This window comes from Carassius gibelio, chromosome A5 (genome assembly GCF_023724105.1).
Source record: "Carassius gibelio isolate Cgi1373 ecotype wild population from Czech Republic chromosome A5, carGib1.2-hapl.c, whole genome shotgun sequence".
NCBI classification, from domain to species: Eukaryota; Metazoa; Chordata; class Actinopteri; order Cypriniformes; family Cyprinidae; genus Carassius; species Carassius gibelio.
Window position 1 is genome coordinate 7,854,480 of NC_068375.1, and position 20,962 is coordinate 7,875,441.

Below are 20,962 nucleotides of genomic sequence, written 5' to 3' on the forward strand. Positions count from 1 at the left end.
TTCACAGACATGTTAAATATAATAGTAGTGATTTACATCTATGTTATTACATTTTATAGCCAACCTAGAAAGAGATGTGAGGATCTGAGGAAAGAACAAGATTCTTAGTGCATGCCTGTGAATTTCATGTGATATTAAATTTGGAAGACAAACTATATATTTTGTCTTTTTCATACTGTTAATATAAATCAGGAGGTTTATAGATATTATTGTTATATTAGAAAAAAAAACAAGCATTACAGTTATCTTGACCTGGTTGCTCATGCAGATTAGTGAAAATACCCAGCTTCCCATACAAACATTATTTAGACAAACACCTTGTATATAGGACTAAATAGATGCAAAATCATTTATTTTTATTGATGAACAGCTCACAGTTAGAAAGGTTCATTCAGTTTTTCTACACTCCAAAAAATACAGAAACTAAATATTGAGCAAATAAGCATTCAGAACACACTGTGAAAAATAACTTTTCATTTGTAATAATAAATGTTTGTCCTTTCATTCCAGACCTGTGCGCCTTTTGAAGTGAACTGCTGAACTCCATGACATTAAGACATGCTCCAAGGAAAAAATAAATGCTTTTAAAAAGTACTGTTTTCAACATGATATACTTAAAATGATATCTTAAAACAAAACAACAAACCTATACAGAGTACAACTCTTTTCTTCTATAGCTCTACTTGATTTAAGGCACAACAAATGTGCTTTACCATATGACTACAAGTATTTGTAACTTTAGCTCATACTTTTCTTACACGTCCATGCATCAATCCACACACTTCCAAAAGCCAGTCTTGATCCTGGTATTTGTTAAGGGGTGCTGCAGTTTTTGGATGAACTGGCTCCACTAACAGCACTGAACATGGAGGACTCCCAAATATACAAAAGGAAACAAACAAACAAACAAACAAACAAACACCCTGAGAGGTAGAATCTCTCTAAAGGCAACCGCTCCAGTGAAGCGTATTGAAGTCTGAGGAACACAAAGACACAAGGATAAATGTAAACGAGAGAGACTGCCTTTGGTTTGTCATTTCTAAATAAATCCATCTTTAAAGTCAAACGAGAAAAAGGGAACTTGTTCTTATCGAGACCGTCCCATTAAGACAAATGCTAATGAAGTGTCTGTCCGTTACACAAGAGGAACACACAAAAGGGGTTTGACCAGGCACTGTACGCCGAGATCTCCATTTCACGCCCACAACACTTCCATCAACAGATTTAAAGCAGACAGTCAAGCAGTTCTCTTGCATTTCCACCAGTCTGAGTGGAGCACAACGAGGAACAACAGAGCAAAGAGAGCAAGAAGTGCTGTCCAGGCTCCTTCAAGACTGATATGCCCTGGGAAATAAAAACTAAAAATCACATTTTAGACGCCAGACTGTTGAAACTAAGATCCTGAGGAATGTTTTTTTGGGTTGAGAGCAGCCTTTTTAGCTTCCTCGGACAAAAGTGAGGGATCCGTCAAGATGGAGGTGCTGGTACAGAGCTGTCGTAACGTCCTGAGAACCACTGCAGGACACACACACACACACACACACACACACATATCATGTGAAGATCATGTCTCTAAAACAGATGAGATGCATACATTACATTAATAAATGTATGAATATGTCTCAAGTGCAGTAGTCACAGGTTTGCAGTATTGTATTACAGTATCGTCAAACTTTGACCATGTTCTTACACATCTGAGATCTAAATAACAATAAAAAATAGCTTTCTTCAGTTCACCATGAAAGTAACTCAAATATTGCTCTCTTTTTATTCCCAAATCTTTATCAACCCTCCCAAAATATTACACTGCTGTCACTAAGACCTAATGCACGGATCCAGTACTGATACACAGTGTATTTGGAATTAATTGCACAGCCCTGCGGTCCGGTCAAAGTCAGGCTGATATTTTACCGGATTGAAACGGAGAACTCACTTGGTCGGAGGACTGGCAGGGCGCAGTAACGGTCCAGCCACTGCATGGTGGTCTCACACAGCTCTGTGCTGTTGGTGGTCGACACCGTTCCATTGAAGGACTCAAACAGAGGATGAATAATGACACTGAACTGAGAGAGGAGTGCTAAAGAAAACCACAAGCCTGCGCAGGAGTCCAGTCTAATGGCTTTGGGACTATCCATCAGTTGTCAACCGGACCCCTAAATAAATATCAGCTTTAAAATGTGGATTTTATTACTACTACACACAAATACATATTGGATTAAATTACAAAAATGAAACAAACTACAGCAGTAATGCTATTGTATTGACTTATTTAACAGAACAACACTAAAATTACAGTTCTAAATATGCATGGCTGTCTTTTTCTGTACTTTCATATGTTATAGAGCCAACAGCTTTGGGAAAACGGTTGATTTTGTGGGTTTTTATAAATGACCCAAACTTGTTTCATGTGACAAATCATTCCTGTGTACTTTGAATGCTTAATTAAATGCAATAAAAGGAGGAAATGATTTAGTGTGTGCCATGTGACTACAGAAGGAAACCAACACTGTGGACTGAATGATCTGAAGAAACTATATGTTCAGACTTAAGGATACGATCCAGAACTTCCAGTTCTGAAGAGTTCTGTTCTTCACATAGTCATCAAACTTGTCCTTCATGTGGTCAAAGCGATGGCGTGCGATGGGAACCCCTGTATCAGGGAGCTGTTCCTGACACAAGCTGCAAAGAGCAAAGAGTTCAAACTGAAATCTCACTCTTACATTATTACAATTATTGGCAAAAGGACTGTTTGGAAATGTAAACCGATATTTCCTACAGACACACTAGAGCAAACGATAGAAATAACGGACTTAAAACTAGGGATGCATGAACTAGGGATACACAATATTTTTGGAGCATTATTGAAATCAGCTGATAATGGCTTAAAATGCTAATTTTGGCAATAGGTCTGATTAGCTAAGTGCTGGGTAAATATTTAGCTGAGTGTGTTATTGTGCTGATATCTTAAGGACTCCCATGGACAGCTGACTCCTGAAGTTTTCGATATTCTTCATATTCTGTGTGGTCAGTTCACAGCAGTAATAGAAATTAATAAGTTTCTTGGGCATTTTTATCTTTAAGTCATTTTTTTTTAAAAGTGTGCACCATCGTTTAAGTTAAGATTCTTGCATTTGGGTTGTTACCAAGCAAATTAAATTGGAGAAATAGAGCAAAAACAGGAAATATGGTGTCTAAAATGTATTATTATCTTAATATTAACTACTTTACTGATAATTCTAAATGCATTTGACTGATTAATGCATGCAGCAAAAGAACTGCAGTAACACAAATGCATGAACGAGCACTAGTCTAACCTACTAGACTTCGTCACCTAACCGCTCGAGTTTAATGAAATCATAATATTAGCCTTTTGACGCTTAATCGTCACATTCAGCCGTATCACAAATCCCAAATTTAAGGCCACTTGAAATCATAATTAAGACTTTCTTGTACAATTTAAGACTTTTAAAGACCTTGCAGAAACCCTGTCTAAAAGACTTTCAGAATTTGTACAACTCCTTTGTTTTAGACCATCTACACGTTAAATATTCAAATAAAATGTTAAGGATTGTTTTATAGTTATTTTCAAAGCATTCAACGTACTCTGGTTGTAAAAGAGCTTCACTGTTTATTTAATTCTCAAAAGTACGTTTTTGTTAAAAACTAACCAAACTGTAAAATAATTTGTTTATAATCTCTGTAGAGGAGAGACTTGGTGTTGTTTCCAAACAAAAGGAAATATATCGATATCGGCTATCATCCACAATAAGTTACAAAAAAAATATATATATATCGGATATCGGCAAAAACCAATATCATGCATACCTACTTAAAACCATTTTTTGTTGGTGAAAATACTAATGGACTTACACTTTTGCACAGTATCTGTATACTGAAATAGCATGGCTATGAAGCAGCAGTTTTTCCAAATGTGGCACTTTTAAAAAGTAAAAAAAAACAAGTCTGATAGACATACCTTATAGATGCATTAAGCTCCTCGATCTCCTCTCGTAGTCTCTTAGTCTCTTCCTGCATCTGCTGTCTCTCTAGCTGCAGTTTGCTAATGTAGTCAACAGTCTTCTGAAGAGTCGCAGCATTACTGATCTGGAAACCCAATAATGGGTGATGAAAAATAATTACTTTTCACTGTTTAAAATACTTGCAGAGACAACTACAAGTATGAATCAATTAGTGATTTTGAGACTCGAGTAAGCAAAGACAGAAGCAGATTTACACTCGATTGAGGCCTGAGAGTGGGCACGAGATTGCACAGCGTCTTGAAGCAGGCATTGATGGTGAACCGCCTCTTCTGCTCAGCTGATATGTGATTCACTCTGCGGCTCTGTGTCAAATCACAGGTCAAAATTAAACACAGACAGACTGATAAATTAGCAGATATCTGGATATTTAAACATAAAAATGAATGATAACCTTGCTCAGTTGGCCAGTTAACAGAGTTCCTAGTTCCCCCTTATGTCAGTTCCCAAATTAAACAGCAGTCAATGGACAAAACAAAAACAAATGTGAATCCAGTAAATATTCAGTAAAATTAGGGTTCATTCAATATAAAAAATTTCTGTACACCTCAAATTCCATCATTATATTGACTCAATCACAACTGCCAAGCGATTTCCATTTTTTAAATTTAAGTGCATGATGTGCCAATTAAATGAAATTAATCGTATATCAGTTTGAGATGTGAACTTACCTCCTAAAAAAAGATCATTTAAAGTCATTATTGAGAACAGCATTCAACAGAAAAGCTTTTGAAATATATATTTAATTAAAAGAAGCTGCATCTGAAGTGTATTAAGAGACTGCAATCAAAGCTGCATAATTAGTGTTATGAGACAAAGAAAATTAATATTACCACATGATTCTTTTTTCTTTCTTTTTTAAACAATCCTCTTAATATGAAACTCTTGATATTAAAGTCATTCATTCAACCGATTCAATTAAACAGCCAGTTCATTCAGAAATTAAGCAACTGACTCTAACAAATGGCTCACTGAATCACTGAATCATTTGTTCAAAAACATGGATTCAACCAGTGCTTTGTGTTGCTTGGAAAGGCACATCAGTTCTTCAGAATCATTTAAATGTGTCATTTTTCCATAATTAAGCAACCATTTTTGCAACACATAAAAGTATTAAATACACAGAACTATTTATAATACACTCACCTAAAGGATTATTAGGAACACCACACTAATACTGTGTTTGACCCCCTTTCGCCTTCAGAACTAATTCTATGTGGCATTGATTCAACGAGGTGCTGAAAGCATTCTTTAGAGATGTTGGCCCATATTGATAGGATCGCATCTTACAGTTGATGGAGATTTGTGGGATGCACATCCAGGGCACGAAGCTCCCGTTCCACCACATCCCAAAGATGCTCTATTGGGTTGAGATCTGGTAATGAACTAATTGTCATGTTCAAGAAACCAATCTGAAATGATTCGAGCTGTGTGACGTGGTGCATTATCCTGCTGGAAGTAGCCATCAGAGGATGGGTACATGGTGGAAATTAAGGGATGGACATGGTAAGAAACAATGCTCAGGTAGGCCGTGGGATTTAAACGATGCCCAATTGGCACTAAGGGTCCTAAAGTGTGCCAAGAAAACATCCCCCACACCGTTACACCCCCAGCAGCAGTCTGCACAGTGGTAACAAGGCATGATGGATCCATGTTCTCATTCTGTTTACGCCAAATTCTGACTCTACCATCTGAATGTCTCAACAGAAATCATCAGAGACTCATCAGACCAGGCTACATTTTTCCAGTCTTCAACTGTCCAATTTTGGTGAGCCCGTGCAAATTGTAGCCTCTTTTTTCTATTTGTAGTGGAGATGAGTGGTACCCGATGGTGTCTTCTGCTGTTGTAGCCCATCCGCCTCAAGGTTGTGAGTGTTGTGGCTTCACAAATGCTTTGCTGCATACCTCGGTTGTAACGAGTGGTTATTTCAGTCAAAGTTGTTCTTCTATCAGTCGGCCCATTTTCCTCTGACCTCTAGCATCAACAAGGCATTTTCGCCCACAGGACAGCCACATACTGGATGTTTTTCCCTTTTCACACCATTCTTTGTAAACACTAGAAATGGTTGCCCGTGAAAATCCCAGTAACTGAGCAGATTGTGAAATACTCAGACCGCCCCGTATGGCACCAACAACCATGCCACGCTCAAAATTCAGTTTGGAGTTCAGGACCACACCCCTAAATGCATTGAAGCAACTGCCATGTGATTGGTTGATTAGATAATTGCATTAATGAGAAATTTAACAGGTGTTCCTAATAATCCTTTAGGTGAGTGTATATTAGTATCACATCACCCATCCGGTGCTCTCTTCTAATATCTCCAACCTTTTACATTTTTGAATCTTGAAAACTATAGTAGAGAGTCCTATCATGAACTATACCTGACTGGCTTCGTTTTTGCCTGCGCAGGGGTTGAGGGGTGACTGGGGGCTCGGGACCTGTTCTGCTCCCAGAGGTGACCCTTGACCTGAGACTCGTCTGTCATGTGCTAAAGAAAAGGAGAAGAAAGAAGCTTTCTCAGGAATCCTCAATTCATGTAAAGACAGAACATAGGGGATGGATCTAACCTGTACCTGCTGACCGTACGGATGTCTTCTTGCTGGATATAGCTGTGGCGGTTTCCTCTTTGGGTACAATAAGTTGTGGAGGCTTTTGTGTCTGAGGGAGGATATGAAAACCGGCGGATCCCTGCAAGGCAGTGCGATGTTGTTGTTTTTATATTGCAATTATGTGTTGCTTGGGTGAGGTGAATTATAGTTTACCAGGGTTGAGCAGAATTCAAAATGTTTGACTTGTCTCCTGTTTAATTTATGAATCAGAAACTGAACCAATCAACACTTCAAACGATGCTGAACTGGAACCATTTCCAGGTTATAGATTTTCTTAAATTCTAATTTGAATTACAATTCAGCATTCTTTGTGCTACCTCGATACAAATGTATCTATCAGTTCTGAATGGTACACAACCCTGATGTACAGATGGCCAGGAGAGGACGAGAAGGATGAAAGGCTTACACGAGGAATACTGGGGGGGGCCAGGACCACATCAGCGCTGAGAGAGGACGAGGTGACAATCATAGCACTGCTGGGACCTGGGGACAGGCATGATGGGAGACGGACAGATCAGAACACATTCAGAGCACACGTCCAGTCGTTTGGACATCCATTCTAGGTCCACTATTACATCAACCTTGTGAGCAGTGGCAGATCAGCAGCTTGTGCAAGGTCTGCAGTAAATGCGTGTTGTAATTAGGACTGCCAAACAGGTTCATTAATCTTAATTTAAGCATTAAATAAAAGTTAACACATCTGTGCAGCTATAAGGTTCTGAAGGATGTGTGGATGACACTCACAGCTTAATTAAAGCAACACAACGCTTACACAAAAGATACTGCCATTCTGTTGAGCAAAGATATACAATTTCTCCATAAAAAAAATAATTTATAGACTGATAATCATCCGATTTGTGTGTGTTAAGGTTCATTCAAGACGTTACAGTGTTGTTTACAGTCTGGGTATTTTGAGATCATCATGCATCTGTTCAAGCAGAAGGAGATGTGAAAGAGAACTGAATTATGTGTTTGCATGCGGTTGTCTGACGCGGTTTGTGTACAATTACTGAAACGAGATCTCTTTTGCCTCTTTTTGCACTTGAATGGTTTGAAATCACTTGAATGTTTAAAATGGCAAGACTTAAAAACAAATGCAAATGATAAACTTTTACTCTGCGCTGGTTGAGCATGCGTGCGAACTGCGATCCGTAACGGCCCTAAACCAAATCGATGTATGGAGCGAACACCACAAACACAGACTAGAGCCGAAGCCTAAGCAATTATAAATGTAACAAAACTGATCGTAGGAAATTTAGTATATTAACATGTTTTTTTGATAAATAACTATACCATTCAAACTGTAAAACGCACCTTTTCCATTCACATCAGTAAAACTGAAAATGCTGCTACTGTACTTTTAACAGTAATGTTAGAAAACCAGCCTTGAGGAGAGGCACAAACCTGTGAGAATGAGCTGAGGAGATGGCAGCGGGACAATCGCTCTCTGTGTGTGTCTGCTCTTTTTGCTGGAGACCGGAGGCAGAATGGACTTGGGCGAGGCGAAGCTGACCGGCTGTGGGTGGAGCGGGGCGGAGGCCGTCGGCTGTGGAGACGACAGCTCGAAGCTTGACCTGGGACTGAAGGTGGAGGCTGCATCAGACGGGGCTACGGTGACGGTGGACGGAGACGGGACGCTGGGGACTGTAGTGACGGTGGAAACACACTGAGGGGCTGCTGGGACAGACGGGCTCACTTGCTCAGGGAACAGAGGCATGTAGGTTTGTTGGTAGGACGGGCCAGCAGCGTTCCCATTGTCCTGAGCGGAGACGGAGAGGTGGCTGGACAGCGGAGCAGAGGGGATGAGGCGGTAGTCCAGCAGAGGAGCCTAACAGACAAACACCAGCATCAGCACACGCTCCTTCCTGCTTCTCACGCTCTGAGACCAACAAACACCGCGTCTCACACACACAGATAACATCTGCAACGTGTTTGCTCTTATCTGTGTGAGCTGTGCTAGACGATACAATACATTAATACTTAACACTAAACCAGTCGGAAGTCTCTGGGGTGTATTTGGAGAAATAGACAACAATACATTGTATCGGTCACAATTATACATTTCTCTTTTATGACAAAAATCATTAGCATATTAAGTAAAGATCATGTTCATGAAGATATTTAATAAATGTCCTATCGTAAATATATCAAAGCTTAATGTTTTATTAGTAATATGCATTGCTAAGAACTTCATCTGAACAACTTTAAAGATGATTTTCTCAATATTTTGATTTCTTTGCTCCCTCAGATTCCATTTTTTTTAATAGTTGTGTCTAAGCCTATTGCAATAATCAATATATCGACTTATCGTGCAATATATGTACATGACCTCATTCATTTTTGGTGACGCAAAATATTGCCTGGAGGAGTGCATGCAGAGTTGCCATATCCTTCATATTGATATCAACTATATTATTTCATTATTTATTGTTTGACTATTAATCAAGTTATGGAAAGAATGATACGTGTAAGCTTATGTGCACTTATGAGATATTAAATAATCCTACGTTATGCTGTACTTTTACTATCTGAGTGTGTGTAACAAACCATACTGATAAAATCCTAGCTAGGGCCTGGCCTTGAAGATCTGATATGTTCTCTGTGTGTGTGTGTGTGTGTGTGTGTGTGTGTGTGTGTGTACAGGGAGAAGCTCAGACAGTCCCAGGACACACGATCAACTGCTGATGTCCATCAGACATACGTCTTTGGAGAGTTTATCTAGGTTTTGGAACCAATCAGAATTTTGGTGACTAATGCATTGACGCAATTAATATCCTCTGTCAGGGTATACGTGCACTGTAAGGTTGACATGCCCCTGACTCTAATGAGATGATCCTGAAGCAGCTGTGCACTGGTGAAGGGGAGCGTGTGTTACCTGTGTTTGGGAGCTGCTGCTGGTCAAGGCACTGACCGCTGGGGTCGTGGGGGGGGCGGGGGTGAAGGATGAAGGACGCAGCGTGTGAAACAAATCTAGATACGAGAACACAACATAAAACACATTAAACAATGGGTTAACTCTAGAGCTGCTCCGACACATTCAGTTATTGATTCTCAGACTGATTTGTGATATTATCATGTTCCACAAAGTGATGCGACGAACTCATTAATTCATAATGACCAGCTAAGAGTGGTTTAGATGCAAGGACGTACACCACTGGACAAACCTCGGGAATAATTACGATTGCTTTATTATTTCTGTTTATGAGAAGTCTCTCCTGCTCACAAAGGCTGTATTTAATCAATAAAATACAACTGTGATACTATTAAATATTATTACAATTTTAAATATCTATTTTACCATGTTAAACCGTAATTTATTGCTGTGATCAAAGCTGAAATTCTCCAGTCTTCAGAAATCATTTTAATATGCTGATTCACTGCTCAATTTTTAATAACTATTCGTATTATTACCAATGCTCAAACAACAGCATTTTTTTGCTTGCATTTTTGTAACATTATTACTGTGATTACTGTAATGCATCCTTGCTGAAAAAAAAGTTTTATTTTTATTTATTTTTTATTACACCAAAGTTTAGAATGCTATTGCATCACAGTTTCCAAGGAAAGCAGCAAACAATGTTTACATCGATGATAATCAGAAATGTTTCTCGAGCAGTGAATCAGCATATTAGAAAGACTTCTATCTGAAAGAACATTCAGCTTTGATCACGTCATACTTAAGAAAACAGTTCTTCTACACTGTAATGATATTTCCCCAAATCACAGTTTTTACTGCAGTTGTGTTTTAATAAATGCAGTCTTGGTGATCATAATTAATCAACTTTGGGCTGGGACTGTAACTGGACGAAACACTTGAGATCAGGGAACATGTTTATCAGTAAACTCTTAATTTGCTGCTTATTTAAAGTCAGTAAGGTAGTGGTTAAGTTCAGGTAAGGGGTGGATTAAAGGATCTGGATTGTGTTCATGTAAAATAAAGCATGAATATGTGCTTTGTAAGTACTAATAAACAGCTAATGTGCATGTTACAAAGCAAGCAGCTGACAGTGAATGGTGAATCCAGGAGGGGTCTGGTCTGTACCTTGCAGAGGCTCAAACGTGTCCATGAAGTCCAGGTTGGGCTGCAGCGGGATGAGGCCTGGCTGGATCATATCTGCATTCCCTGCATGGGCTGAGAGGACACAGCGCTCAGACTCAGCTCCTGTTTCTCGGGAATAAACACCTGAACACGGGTCAGTTCTCACCGATCTCCCTCGGGTTGGGCCACGCTACAGGCTGATGAGAGGCCAGCGTGGAGAAGAGCGTGTCGGAGAACTCGGACATGAGCACGTCCATGTCGAAGAGCAGGTCCATCTCCATCGGGACAGGTGAATCGTGACTCCTGCGGGACCTGCGGCGCCCCCCCGCGCTCACGTCCTCATCCTGGTACAAGAGGACACGGCAGGTGTCGGGACACACTTCCCCAAACAGTGAAAACTGTTCCTCCGCACCCTTTGGGAGGTCAAAGTGCAACAAGCAGTCCGGGTCAACAGACACACTCCAGTCATGCAGAGACCGCTTTATCTTTCTTAAAGGGATAGTTCCACCACAAATCAAGATGTGCTGTTAGTTTCTCACCCTCAGGCCAGCCAAGATGCAGATTCATTTTTATTCAATAGGACGTTAAAGACGACTTTAAACTAAAACTCTGCTCCTTGATTGATTCACAAATTGCAAATCAGTTGCTACCAGTTTCTGAGAATAAAAAAGGCTGATCAAGGAACACAGAATGAGGAAATTGATCAGCCTGTGCAACAAACCAAACATTATTACATTAAACCCCTGAGGTTTGGAGTGAATATTTAGAGAATTTAAAGACAGATTTGCAGTCCTCTGATGTTGTTAGAGTCACATGGACATGTACGCAAACATGCACGCATGTATTTAAAGATTATACAGGGCTGCACGACTTATTGTCAATATTTTGTCACACACTGCAATATTTAACATTTTTATTTCATATGAAAACATCTCATATTTCTACTGTGGAGACATACAGACTGTCGTTATGATGTAAAAAAGCTCTTTTCCAAGAACCAACCAACACTAGAAGTTACAATGCAATGCTTTTTTTGCTAAATATTGTCCGATGCTATAATCTGCCATACTCCAAAATGATGGAAATTATGCAAATGTAACTAGGAGTCAAAATTCACTTTTTCCAAAGTCATTTCAATGTCCCTCAACATCAGCCTACCTGAGATCAATCCCAAAACACACTGAAGGATGCAGCCTTTAAACAAGGCACCTGCTCAACAACCATTAGAACTACACTCACATAGTACCTCGAGAGAAGACCTGGAGAGTTTGGTTTCTGAATGAATCATTTGAGTCAATGAATCAATAATCTGTTCAAAATGAATGGGCCGTTTTGAATGAATCGCTTGAACGATTCAATGATTCGCTCATCATGACAGAGACTGCTGGCAGATGTAGTGTCATGTCTATTGATCCATGACAGCCTGGTTTAATCCAGGTACCAGCACAAGCCACACTCAGCAGTTAATAGTTTATTTTCTGATTTTTTTTTTGTTAATATTGCACACCCTTAATTGCAGTATGCTACTACAATCATACACAATCCCTTATTATACACCAAAACTGCATGCATGTACACACTTCACTAGATGCTAAATTCAAAGCATTATCAACAGTGAAACAGGTAAAATATAGTTTTTTTTAATTACCCTGAGAAGGCTTGACAGGTCTTCATCCTTGTGCTTCTGCAACTATAAATACGAATGTGTACATTATAATCAATATGCAACTGTAATAACATATTTATAAGTAGCTGTTTAATGTGGGGGCAAATAAACATACTCTTTTCTTGAAATAGGTTCTCCATTTATGATATTCTCGGATCACGATTTCAATTCTCCTTTTCCAGTACTTTCCTTCTGTAGCGATGGCCTAGTTAACAGAACAACATGCATCAAGAGACGTGATCTCAGCTGAGAAATGAACGCTGCAAATTCTGCAAGGAAAAGAAAAGAAAAGCATGCATGCTTCGAGACGTTCAGATCTGAAGAAACAGTCAGACCGCACACCTCTGTCGGCCGATGCACTCCGGACTCCATATTTCCATCCAGAGGAGTGACGAAATGGCACACAGGGTTCTGTCTCTTCTCTACATCTGCAGGAAACAAGGCGATGCAGACAGACGTCACCAATCGCATCCGTTTAACCCTTTCTGAGGAACCGGTGTGTTTAGAGGATGGACTTACACTGCATGTACCAGGCTCTCCAAATAGCATTGTTCAGGCGAATCTTGTCCCTCCACAGCAGCTTCAGGCCTTTGAAGTTCTTCCATTTCGGAGACACCAACCTTCCACTTAAGAAACAACAGTACACCAAACGTTTTTAAATGGTCTAACAGTCTTCTTTATAAATCTACAGGGTCAGGCAACTTTTCTTATGTCAAGATCATGAGAATATTAAATTGTGAAGAAAGAAAGAGAAAATAACATGCACAAACAATTTTACCCGTATCCATTTTACCCTATCAACCTGAATTTTTACAGTAATATGTATTCTTTTTTTATTATTTTACTATTGCACAACATTGTAATATGCATAATGGGCATAAATACAATTTCATGCATAACTGTGTTTTGATTATGCAAATAATGAAGAGTTTTAAAACACACAATAATGCAGAATCCATCTCAATTTTCAGGATAATGTGTTTGTCAAATGCTCTGTTGCTACAGTCAAACAAGGAAAAATGACATCGCAGTGCATGCAACTAGCTTCACAACTTGATTCAGACAACACTAGACCAGAGCAAGATCTGATTAAAGCAGTGAGCGACTAGAGTCAGCAACAACACGGTCAAATTTAGGCCTGAATTGTGAAATTCTAACATGAAGATAGAAATCTAAACACAAAGAGATGGCCACAGAGTTCTGGTCTCTTTATTACAGTTCCTCAGTTTAAGTGTGAAACAGATGACGCTGAATGCATCATTTAAGAACAAACAGGAGTCTGCTGTTGGATTAAACGCTTGGGAATAAAACCACCACCACATCCACAAATGATACTAAATCTAAAAACAGACACGTTTATATTGTGGGCAAGTTCTGAGCTTGAACACTTAAATCTGTAACTTCACACGACTGCGGTCAGAGTGAAATAATAATAATAATAATAAAAGATGATTTGGTCTTGAGGACTATATGTAAACATCTGTCATGTGAAATACTTAAGAACTAAACACATGATTCATCTTCTCTTCCCGTTTGACAACAACATCAGTCGAGTGTTTGAAATAACTTCCTTCTGTGATCTGATGTGGCTTCTCGTCACAGAACGAGGAAGAAGATAATATTGAAATATTTAGAAATATTCTTAATCATTCTGACAACACCGAGACCTCTTGAAGAGCACAGATGCACTAGAAGACGAGCGTTTACTGTCTTCATGTCTCATCATTCACAAACATTTCCATCTTATTTTCCTTCAGTCACATGATTTCGTTCTTGTTTTCACTTCATTTTGATGGATTTATCTGTAATCTTCTATTTATTCCTTAAAGGGTTAGTTCATCGAAAAGTCATAATTATGTCATTAATAACTCATCCTCATGTTGTTACCCTTCAGAAATCCTGAATGTAAAACTTGTATTATAATTGTCTTTACCCATGTTACTACAAAACTTCAAGTTTAACAGCAGATGTTAAATCCACTTTTGTTTTATATATAAATTGTATAACTGCATATAATGCGAAGTAATTAAGAGTAATTCCTCACTATACCTTTCAGTGGAAAAGTAGCTAAAGTACAGTAAATAATTACCCAGTGATGCATCACTCCCTGTGAATTATAAGTTTTGCAGGTATAGTGCACTGAGACTGAACGCGTCATGTCATGTACTTCCAAGTGTGTGTGTGTGTGTGTGGAGCTGGTTGCCAAAATTGGAAGAGGAAATGTTTAGCACTTCCTGACTAACCGTTAAGGTCAATACAGATGTGCACGTGACTTACAATAACAGACCGAATTCATCTCGCGTATTACAGAAACAAAGGCTTCCATCGCACTCCGCGCTGGCTGATGACGCAATGATCTTGTTTACTAGACCCAAACAGCTCGTAAATCGTGTGTTTACTACGCAACGCACCTGTAGGCGAGCGTCATGCACTCGAAGAGCTTGGTCAGCGACGCGTCGATGGAGAAATGCGCCGTGCTGGTCTTCCCGAAGCGGTAGGTCTGGCAGGTCTGTTTGTTGACGGTGTCGAAGTCGTAGCCCTTCTTCGGAGGGTGCTCGGTGTGCGGGGAGGACACCATGAAGTGTCCGCTGTGGATGATCTGCTGCTCCGCTCTCCTGAAGGAAACAGTGGGCTCCTCTGCGTCAGAGTCGTCGTCCTGCTCCTGCTTCACCATCAGCCTCGACTCTCGGGTCGCCATGGTTGAATGTTTCGCCGCTGCTTCACTTTAAGACTCGTACTGCGTCCATTACCGCTGGATCTCGTGTTAGCTTCTTTAAACACCCGACTCTCCAGCACGCCCCACGCGTTAGCTGCCTGTACGAGCGCAGGACGGGCGTTGCTGCGACGCGATGACGGAGGCGCGAGCAATTGGTTGAGCAGGGTTGCCAGGTCTTCCTAACAAAACCCGCCCATATGCAGACCTACAGTAGATCGCGTTCCTTTTTTTATTTTATTTTTAGCAGGTATCCCCGGGTGAAATGCTTATTCCAGAACCTTAATATCTCGTTATTGCTGTCGCCTCAAAACCGCTGAGACAGTGTTAAAGTAACCCGATTACGCGGGAAAACCGCGGACCTGGCAACAATGAGGGAGCGAAACACCAATAACACATCAGTGACCAGCCAAAGTTATTTATTTTAATAACTTACATTCTGGACATTTTTTTTTTTTTAAGAAACCATGAGGAAATTAGTTATTTGTTTCCATTATTCACAAAAAAAAAACTAAAAAAAAAAAAAAAAAGATAATAAAAAATGAAATATATTTTGGTCAAATATATTTTATTGAAAGACACAGATTTTGAAGATGGATTTGCAATCTAACATTTTTCGTCTCTTTTGCCTGTACTAAGAATACAATCAAAATTAGAAAAAAAGAGATTGATTTTAAAATCTAGAGAGATCGCGTACCAGACCTGTTTACATTAATTTGTAAAGTATGATATAAAAAATATTAAGACATATTAAAACAGTTGTACTTTTTGTCCAGAAAGCTTATATTGATAATTTTTTGTTTGCCTTATTTTCGGGATATGTTTAAGGAACTATGTCCAAATAAGCATTTTGTTTACATTATTTCACCTAAATAAATAAATTAAAAGAGACCTTTTTAGTCCTTTTTCTTTTTTTGTTAAATAAGTTTTATAGAAAGAAAAAATATTTTGAAGATAGATTTTCAATGTAAAATTTTTGTCTCTTTTACCTCTACAAAGAATACAATCAAAATCTGAAAAGGAAGATTACAAAACATCCCTTACCAGATATGTTTACATTAAATACTATGATGAAAAAACATTAAAACAGGACACTAACAAATGAAGCAATAATCCATAAGGTATCCATCAAGATTACAGAGAAAAGGGAGCCAGATTGTGTCAAACCATTTAAATCTCCCCTTTAAACATATAATTTATTCCAAATGTAAAGTAGAAATAATCTCTTCAAGCCATATTTTGACTGTTGCAGCCTCCTTTTTCTTTTCTTCAAGAACCAAATTAATTTCTTTCCTATTAAAAGCCTACTTTGAGCTGGCTCACTGAATGTCTCTGAAAAACATGTCATCTAAAGATTACTGCCACTAGAGAGCGCTATAGGATCCTCTGGAGACAACAGAATTAGGCCAACTTGAAACTTCAGTGTGCTTCTATGCATTCAAATATATATTTACACATGAAAAAAATCAGTATATATATGATTTCTTATGTTTTTCTCTATATGTTTTATTCTTACATTTATAAATATGTTATATATATTTAAACATATATTTAGGATATTAAATTATCGCAGGGAAGGATGGAGGTTTAAAATACCTGAAATTAGACTATTAAAGCAAAATACACATACAATTCTGTAGAAAAATAGTTTATTAGACACAAACACAAAAACATGCAATGTTAGTGTTGTACATTTAAAACGACATCGATAACATCCGAAATGAAAACAGGAAAAACTAGATGGGAAATGGACAGATAAATGAACAGTCTACCTGCTCCAGAAACACATTTGTATTCAGAACGGGCATGTGGATATTTTTAGTGCAGGAAATGAACATTAAAAAACAGTTTATTTCTGAAACGGGACAAACAGCATTCCATCTACAGCCACGAATGGAAACGGTCACAGAGCCTTCCAGTCGATGGGCTTCTTTCCTGATTTCCTCAGCAGCTGATTGGTCTGTGAGAAATGCTTGCATCCGAAGAAGCCGCGGTGAGCAGACAGTGGAGACGGGTGCACCGTCTGCAGAACGTGATGCCGCTCCTACAGACACAAAACCATGTGTGACTAGTCTGAACTCTGTTCATCTAGACACTAAAACAGATCCGCACCTTGTCGATGGCAGCCCCCTTCTTCTGAGCATACGCGCCCCAGAGGATGAAGACCAGATCCTGCGTGTGAGTGCTGAGCCAGTGTATCACAGCATCAGTGAACGTCTCCCAGCCCTTGTCCTTGTGAGAGTTGGCCTGGTGAGCGCGCACCGTCAGCACCGCGTTCAGCAGCAGAACCCCTGACAAACACAGTACATGCACCAGGAAATCAGCTAAAGCTAGCACACACCTACCAGGAGAAAACTACAACACATATGACTTCAGAACTAGCTCAAATTAATATTCATATGGATTACTTCATAAGGGCACTTTAAAAATGACTGAGCAGCAAGAAAAGACACTCAGGATATGCTATGGTATCAAAATTGTAATCGAGAATTCAGAATATTACTTCATTGCATTTGTAAAATGGATCTGTCTTTTGGCATATCTTGTGTCATCACGGTGTAATAAACTATTGATGTGTACTCCACGAAGAGGAGACAGACGCGCACCTTGCTTGGCCCATCCTGACAGATCTCCATGACCGGGATGCTCGAAGCCTTCGATGTCTGAAGCCAGCTCCTTGAAGATGTTCACCAAGCTGTCAACAGCAAAAGTGCCATAAAATCACTGTATTAAACAAAAACAATCATCTAGTCTCTTTAATAATTTGCAACATCCTTGTGCTCATATGCTCAGTGACATTCAAAGTGAAAAGCACTGTAATAATAATAACCCTGACTCGACTGATGACTGCGAGGCGATACCTCGGTGGAGGAGGCACAGGTCTCTGCACGCTGAAACAAAGCCCATGAGCCTGGCTCGCTCCATGGTAAGGATCCTGGCCAAGTATCACAACCTTCACCTGCCATCACAGGAAAAATGATTATTACATTCTTAGAAAACCATGCGGTAACATTATTTCTCTACAGAGTGTCCCGAATGCAACAACAATCAAACAGTGCATAAGACTGCTGATATTTGGAAGCATGTGCACCTGCAGAGCCAGTTCTTGTTCTAGAAAGCACCTGCTTTACTGAACTACCCTTACATTGTTTCAGACATGACTGACTTTCTTCTGCGGATCTTCTTTCATGTCTCACAGAAGAAAGTCAGTCATGCAGGTTTGGAACAACGTGAGGGCAAGTACATAGTGTAAACTTTCATTTTTGGGTAAACCACCCTTACCTGCCTTGCTCAAGATCATAACATCCCACTTACATCTTTTATGTCACATTCTTGTGTCCAGGTGAAAACCTCATCTGGAGGAGGGTAGATGGTGTGCTTCTGCCTCTCCTCAGCAACAAATGACATTAACTGCGAAAGAGAAACTCTGCTCTGTTAGTCTACATTTTAGAAAGTTTAAAATGTCAGTTGTTTTTCATGTGCTGGCCACTCACTGATCTAAAGTAGGGCTTCCCGAGCTCCGCGCTGAGCGCCGCCTCCCAGCTCTCTCCGAAGCCGCTCGGGAGAGCCTGTTTCCCGGCGAGCCTCTCCAACGCCGCCGCCCTCTTCCTGGAGATCCGCTGCAGCTGCTCGGCACTCAACTTCCGTTTCTTGCCCTGAGACATTTTAGTGTATGTGGTTGTACTCTGTGTTCGCTTGGCAAAAAGAGCAGACTTTTGAAAAGTACTAAGCCAAGCTATGCTGTGAAACATGCTTATTTATGAAGTCATAGGAGGTTTTCTCAAAACGCATGCTTTTGTAGCATATCCGCAAATCATACACCATATGAGTTTCCATTCGCGACTATAATTAATTATATTTTTGAATTAACTAACAACTGAATAGAACAGAAATGAAATGTATGTGGATTAAAATAGTCGCCTCTAACTTTTGTTTATGCAAGTGACGTAAAACTACTTCCGGAAGCGTGTAAACTTTAGCGGGAACGATAAAATAGCGAAAGCCAATTTTATATCCTAAATGAATGACAACATGATTAACAGATGAATAAAGCACAAGCACTTTCACTCATAGTTCATGTTGAATGTGTTTTACTCACATGATCTCCTGCGTCCTCTGGACATCTAACTATCTCGTCCAGATCTCTTTTTTTGGACATGGGCGAAAAAAATGACGTGATACTTTTCTGTCCAATCATTTCCACAAATAAAACGAGTCTTTAAAAGAAGCAGAATTGAAAAGAACAATACGCAAAGTATGGACGCGTGATGGAGTTTGAAGAGCTGTAAATCCCGCCAGATGCCGGTGACGTCACTGCGCGAGGGCGTAACAAAGTAACATTTCCAGCTCATGCTGGCTGACGATTAAGACAACAGCGATTGATACATTTAAAACTTCGCGCACGCGTTACTATTATAATGACACATGTTCTCTGTAAAGTATCGCGAGAAAGGAGCTCTTTCTGTCACACAGAGGAGACTGATCAGGGTTTTGTTAACCTTATGTCTCTTGTGGGAATTAAATAATTTTCTTTATTTCAGCACAAACTGTTGGATTCAGTCATTTATTAATTATGTAAATAAATATATTTTTTAGTATTTAGTTATCATTATTACTTTTACGAAAAAAATATTTTTTTAGGTAGGAATAGAGTGCTGTATTATTATTATTTTTTTGACTTCTCAAATTGTTTACGACGTGCCCAAAAAGAAAATATATATTTGAAATGTTTTAAAACTACTTTAAGTGTTTACCCTTATATAAATGTTGATTTTATGTTATTGTTGTTGTTGTTTTTAATGATTTATTACATGTTATTTTATATTACTCTTATTTTTGTTGTTTTACACTCGTTGGTATAGGCTACAGTTCATTTAAGTCTGAATCATTTAAGTCTTAAGTATAAATCTGAATTCTTTTTTTTTTATTTCATTAAGAATTTTGCATTTCATTTTTATTTTTTTTTATTTTTTTTGCATGACTACTAGCCTACTATTTCTACTGATAGCCTAATTATGATGAAGTTAAAATGCTTTCCTGAAAATGGGTGGTGACACGAGCCGAGGAAACACGGGAAGAGAGATAATGAATGAAGAGAATTAATAAATGAAAAGAAATGACAAACAAGAAAAGAACATTAGAAGGTCACAAGACAATATCATAACAAAAATAAACCATAGGCATGTCAACACAACACAGCGACCCTGTGTGGTCGAATCTAACCGTGTATTAATTTAATACGCCACATGCTTTTCGCAATCAAACAAAGATGAATCTCTTCCTCAAATGTGATCATTGCAATAAGAATTCGGTGAGGACAAGTACACACTTTAGAATACTAACATCTATTACTGCTACACACTTTTTTTCTCTCACACGAAACATTAGAAATATAATGAACATTCTTGTTCATATGACACTCCCAAATTATCATATATTTAGCAGCAAAAACAGAAGATAATATTTTACTTTTCTGAACAAAACTAACAGCAACAACACTATAGCCAACATTTCACAAACACTTAAAATGAAACAAGACAATGTTAAAAACCGGCACAGACATTATTTAGAATTATTGCTGTTAGATGTTATAGGAATATGAAAGACTCCAAATAGAAATCATAAAAAATCATTAAAACAAACGAAAAGAAAAAAAAAAACGAAAAAACAAACAAACAATGATACTAGTCCTACGGAAAAGGAGGACTCAAGCCACTTGGTTTGATATTGTAATTTTATTTTATAACTCATCAAATGTTAACTGTCCGAATAATTTCCTTCGGGAAAAATGAATGAAAAAAAGTAATAATAAAAATATATAAAATAGACGATATAACCTTATAAAAAAAAGAAAGAAAAAAGAAAGAAAGAGAAGCAATAATCAGAAGCCAGTGCTA

At 38.7% G+C, this 20,962-nt stretch overlaps 2 protein-coding genes across 6 annotated transcripts; both read right to left on the reverse strand.

Moving 5' to 3' along the window:
- Positions 1-335: 335 nt before the first annotated feature.
- On the reverse strand, positions 336-15,197 carry LOC127991099 (MLX-interacting protein). Of its 5 annotated transcripts, none has more exons than XM_052591552.1 (18): positions 14,764-15,197; positions 12,872-12,978; positions 12,695-12,780; positions 12,468-12,557; positions 12,335-12,376; positions 10,853-11,030; positions 10,690-10,779; positions 9,523-9,617; positions 8,052-8,475; positions 7,054-7,130; positions 6,606-6,726; positions 6,420-6,526; positions 4,432-4,470; positions 4,235-4,342; positions 3,977-4,104; positions 2,556-2,679; positions 1,934-2,063; positions 336-1,515 (listed from the first exon to the last, which is right to left on the reverse strand). In XM_052591552.1, exons 1-18 carry the CDS (start codon positions 15,048-15,050, stop codon positions 1,394-1,396), a joined length of 2,355 nt encoding a protein of 784 aa, XP_052447512.1. In that variant the 5' UTR covers positions 15,051-15,197; the 3' UTR covers positions 336-1,393. The 5 variants fall into 5 exon arrangements, with proteins under 5 accessions (XP_052447512.1, XP_052447509.1, XP_052447508.1 ...); XM_052591549.1 differs by having other exon boundaries at positions 6,612-6,726; positions 10,853-11,099; positions 14,764-15,196; XM_052591548.1 differs by having other exon boundaries at positions 10,853-11,099; positions 14,764-15,196.
- Positions 15,198-16,697: 1,500 nt separating this feature from the next.
- On the reverse strand, positions 16,698-19,436 carry LOC127991155 (uracil-DNA glycosylase). Its single transcript, XM_052591553.1, has 7 exons — positions 19,165-19,436; positions 18,560-18,721; positions 18,381-18,476; positions 17,927-18,024; positions 17,672-17,760; positions 17,178-17,356; positions 16,698-17,109 (listed from the first exon to the last, which is right to left on the reverse strand). The coding sequence occupies exons 1-7, from the start codon at positions 19,261-19,263 to the stop codon at positions 16,969-16,971; spliced, it is 864 nt and encodes a 287-aa protein (XP_052447513.1). The 5' UTR covers positions 19,264-19,436; the 3' UTR covers positions 16,698-16,968.
- Positions 19,437-20,962: the final 1,526 nt, after the last annotated feature.

Bases quoted from the DNA above. Each gene is read 5' to 3' on its own strand.
- LOC127991155 (XM_052591553.1), bottom strand. From the start codon at position 19,263: ATGATTGGACAGAAAAGTATCACGTCATTTTTTTCGCCCATGTCCAAA. The intron at 17,357-17,671 runs GTGCGCGTCTGT...TGTGTTTGTCAG, and splicing joins GTCAGGATGGGCCAAGCAAG to GGGTTCTGCTGCTGAACGCG. The intron at 17,110-17,177 runs GTGCGGATCTGT...TTGTGTCTGTAG, and splicing joins AGGGGGCTGCCATCGACAAG to GAGCGGCATCACGTTCTGCA.
- LOC127991099 (XM_052591548.1), bottom strand. From the start codon at position 15,050: ATGGCGACCCGAGAGTCGAGGCTGATGGTGAAGCAGGAGCAGGACGAC. The intron at 10,780-10,852 runs GTGAGAACTGAC...GTGTCCTCTCAG, and splicing joins GCCCAACCCGAGGGAGATCG to CCCATGCAGGGAATGCAGAT. The intron at 2,064-2,555 runs GTATCCTTAAGT...CTCCTCTCTCAG, and splicing joins AGAACTGGAAGTTCTGGATC to TTCAGTGTCATTATTCATCC.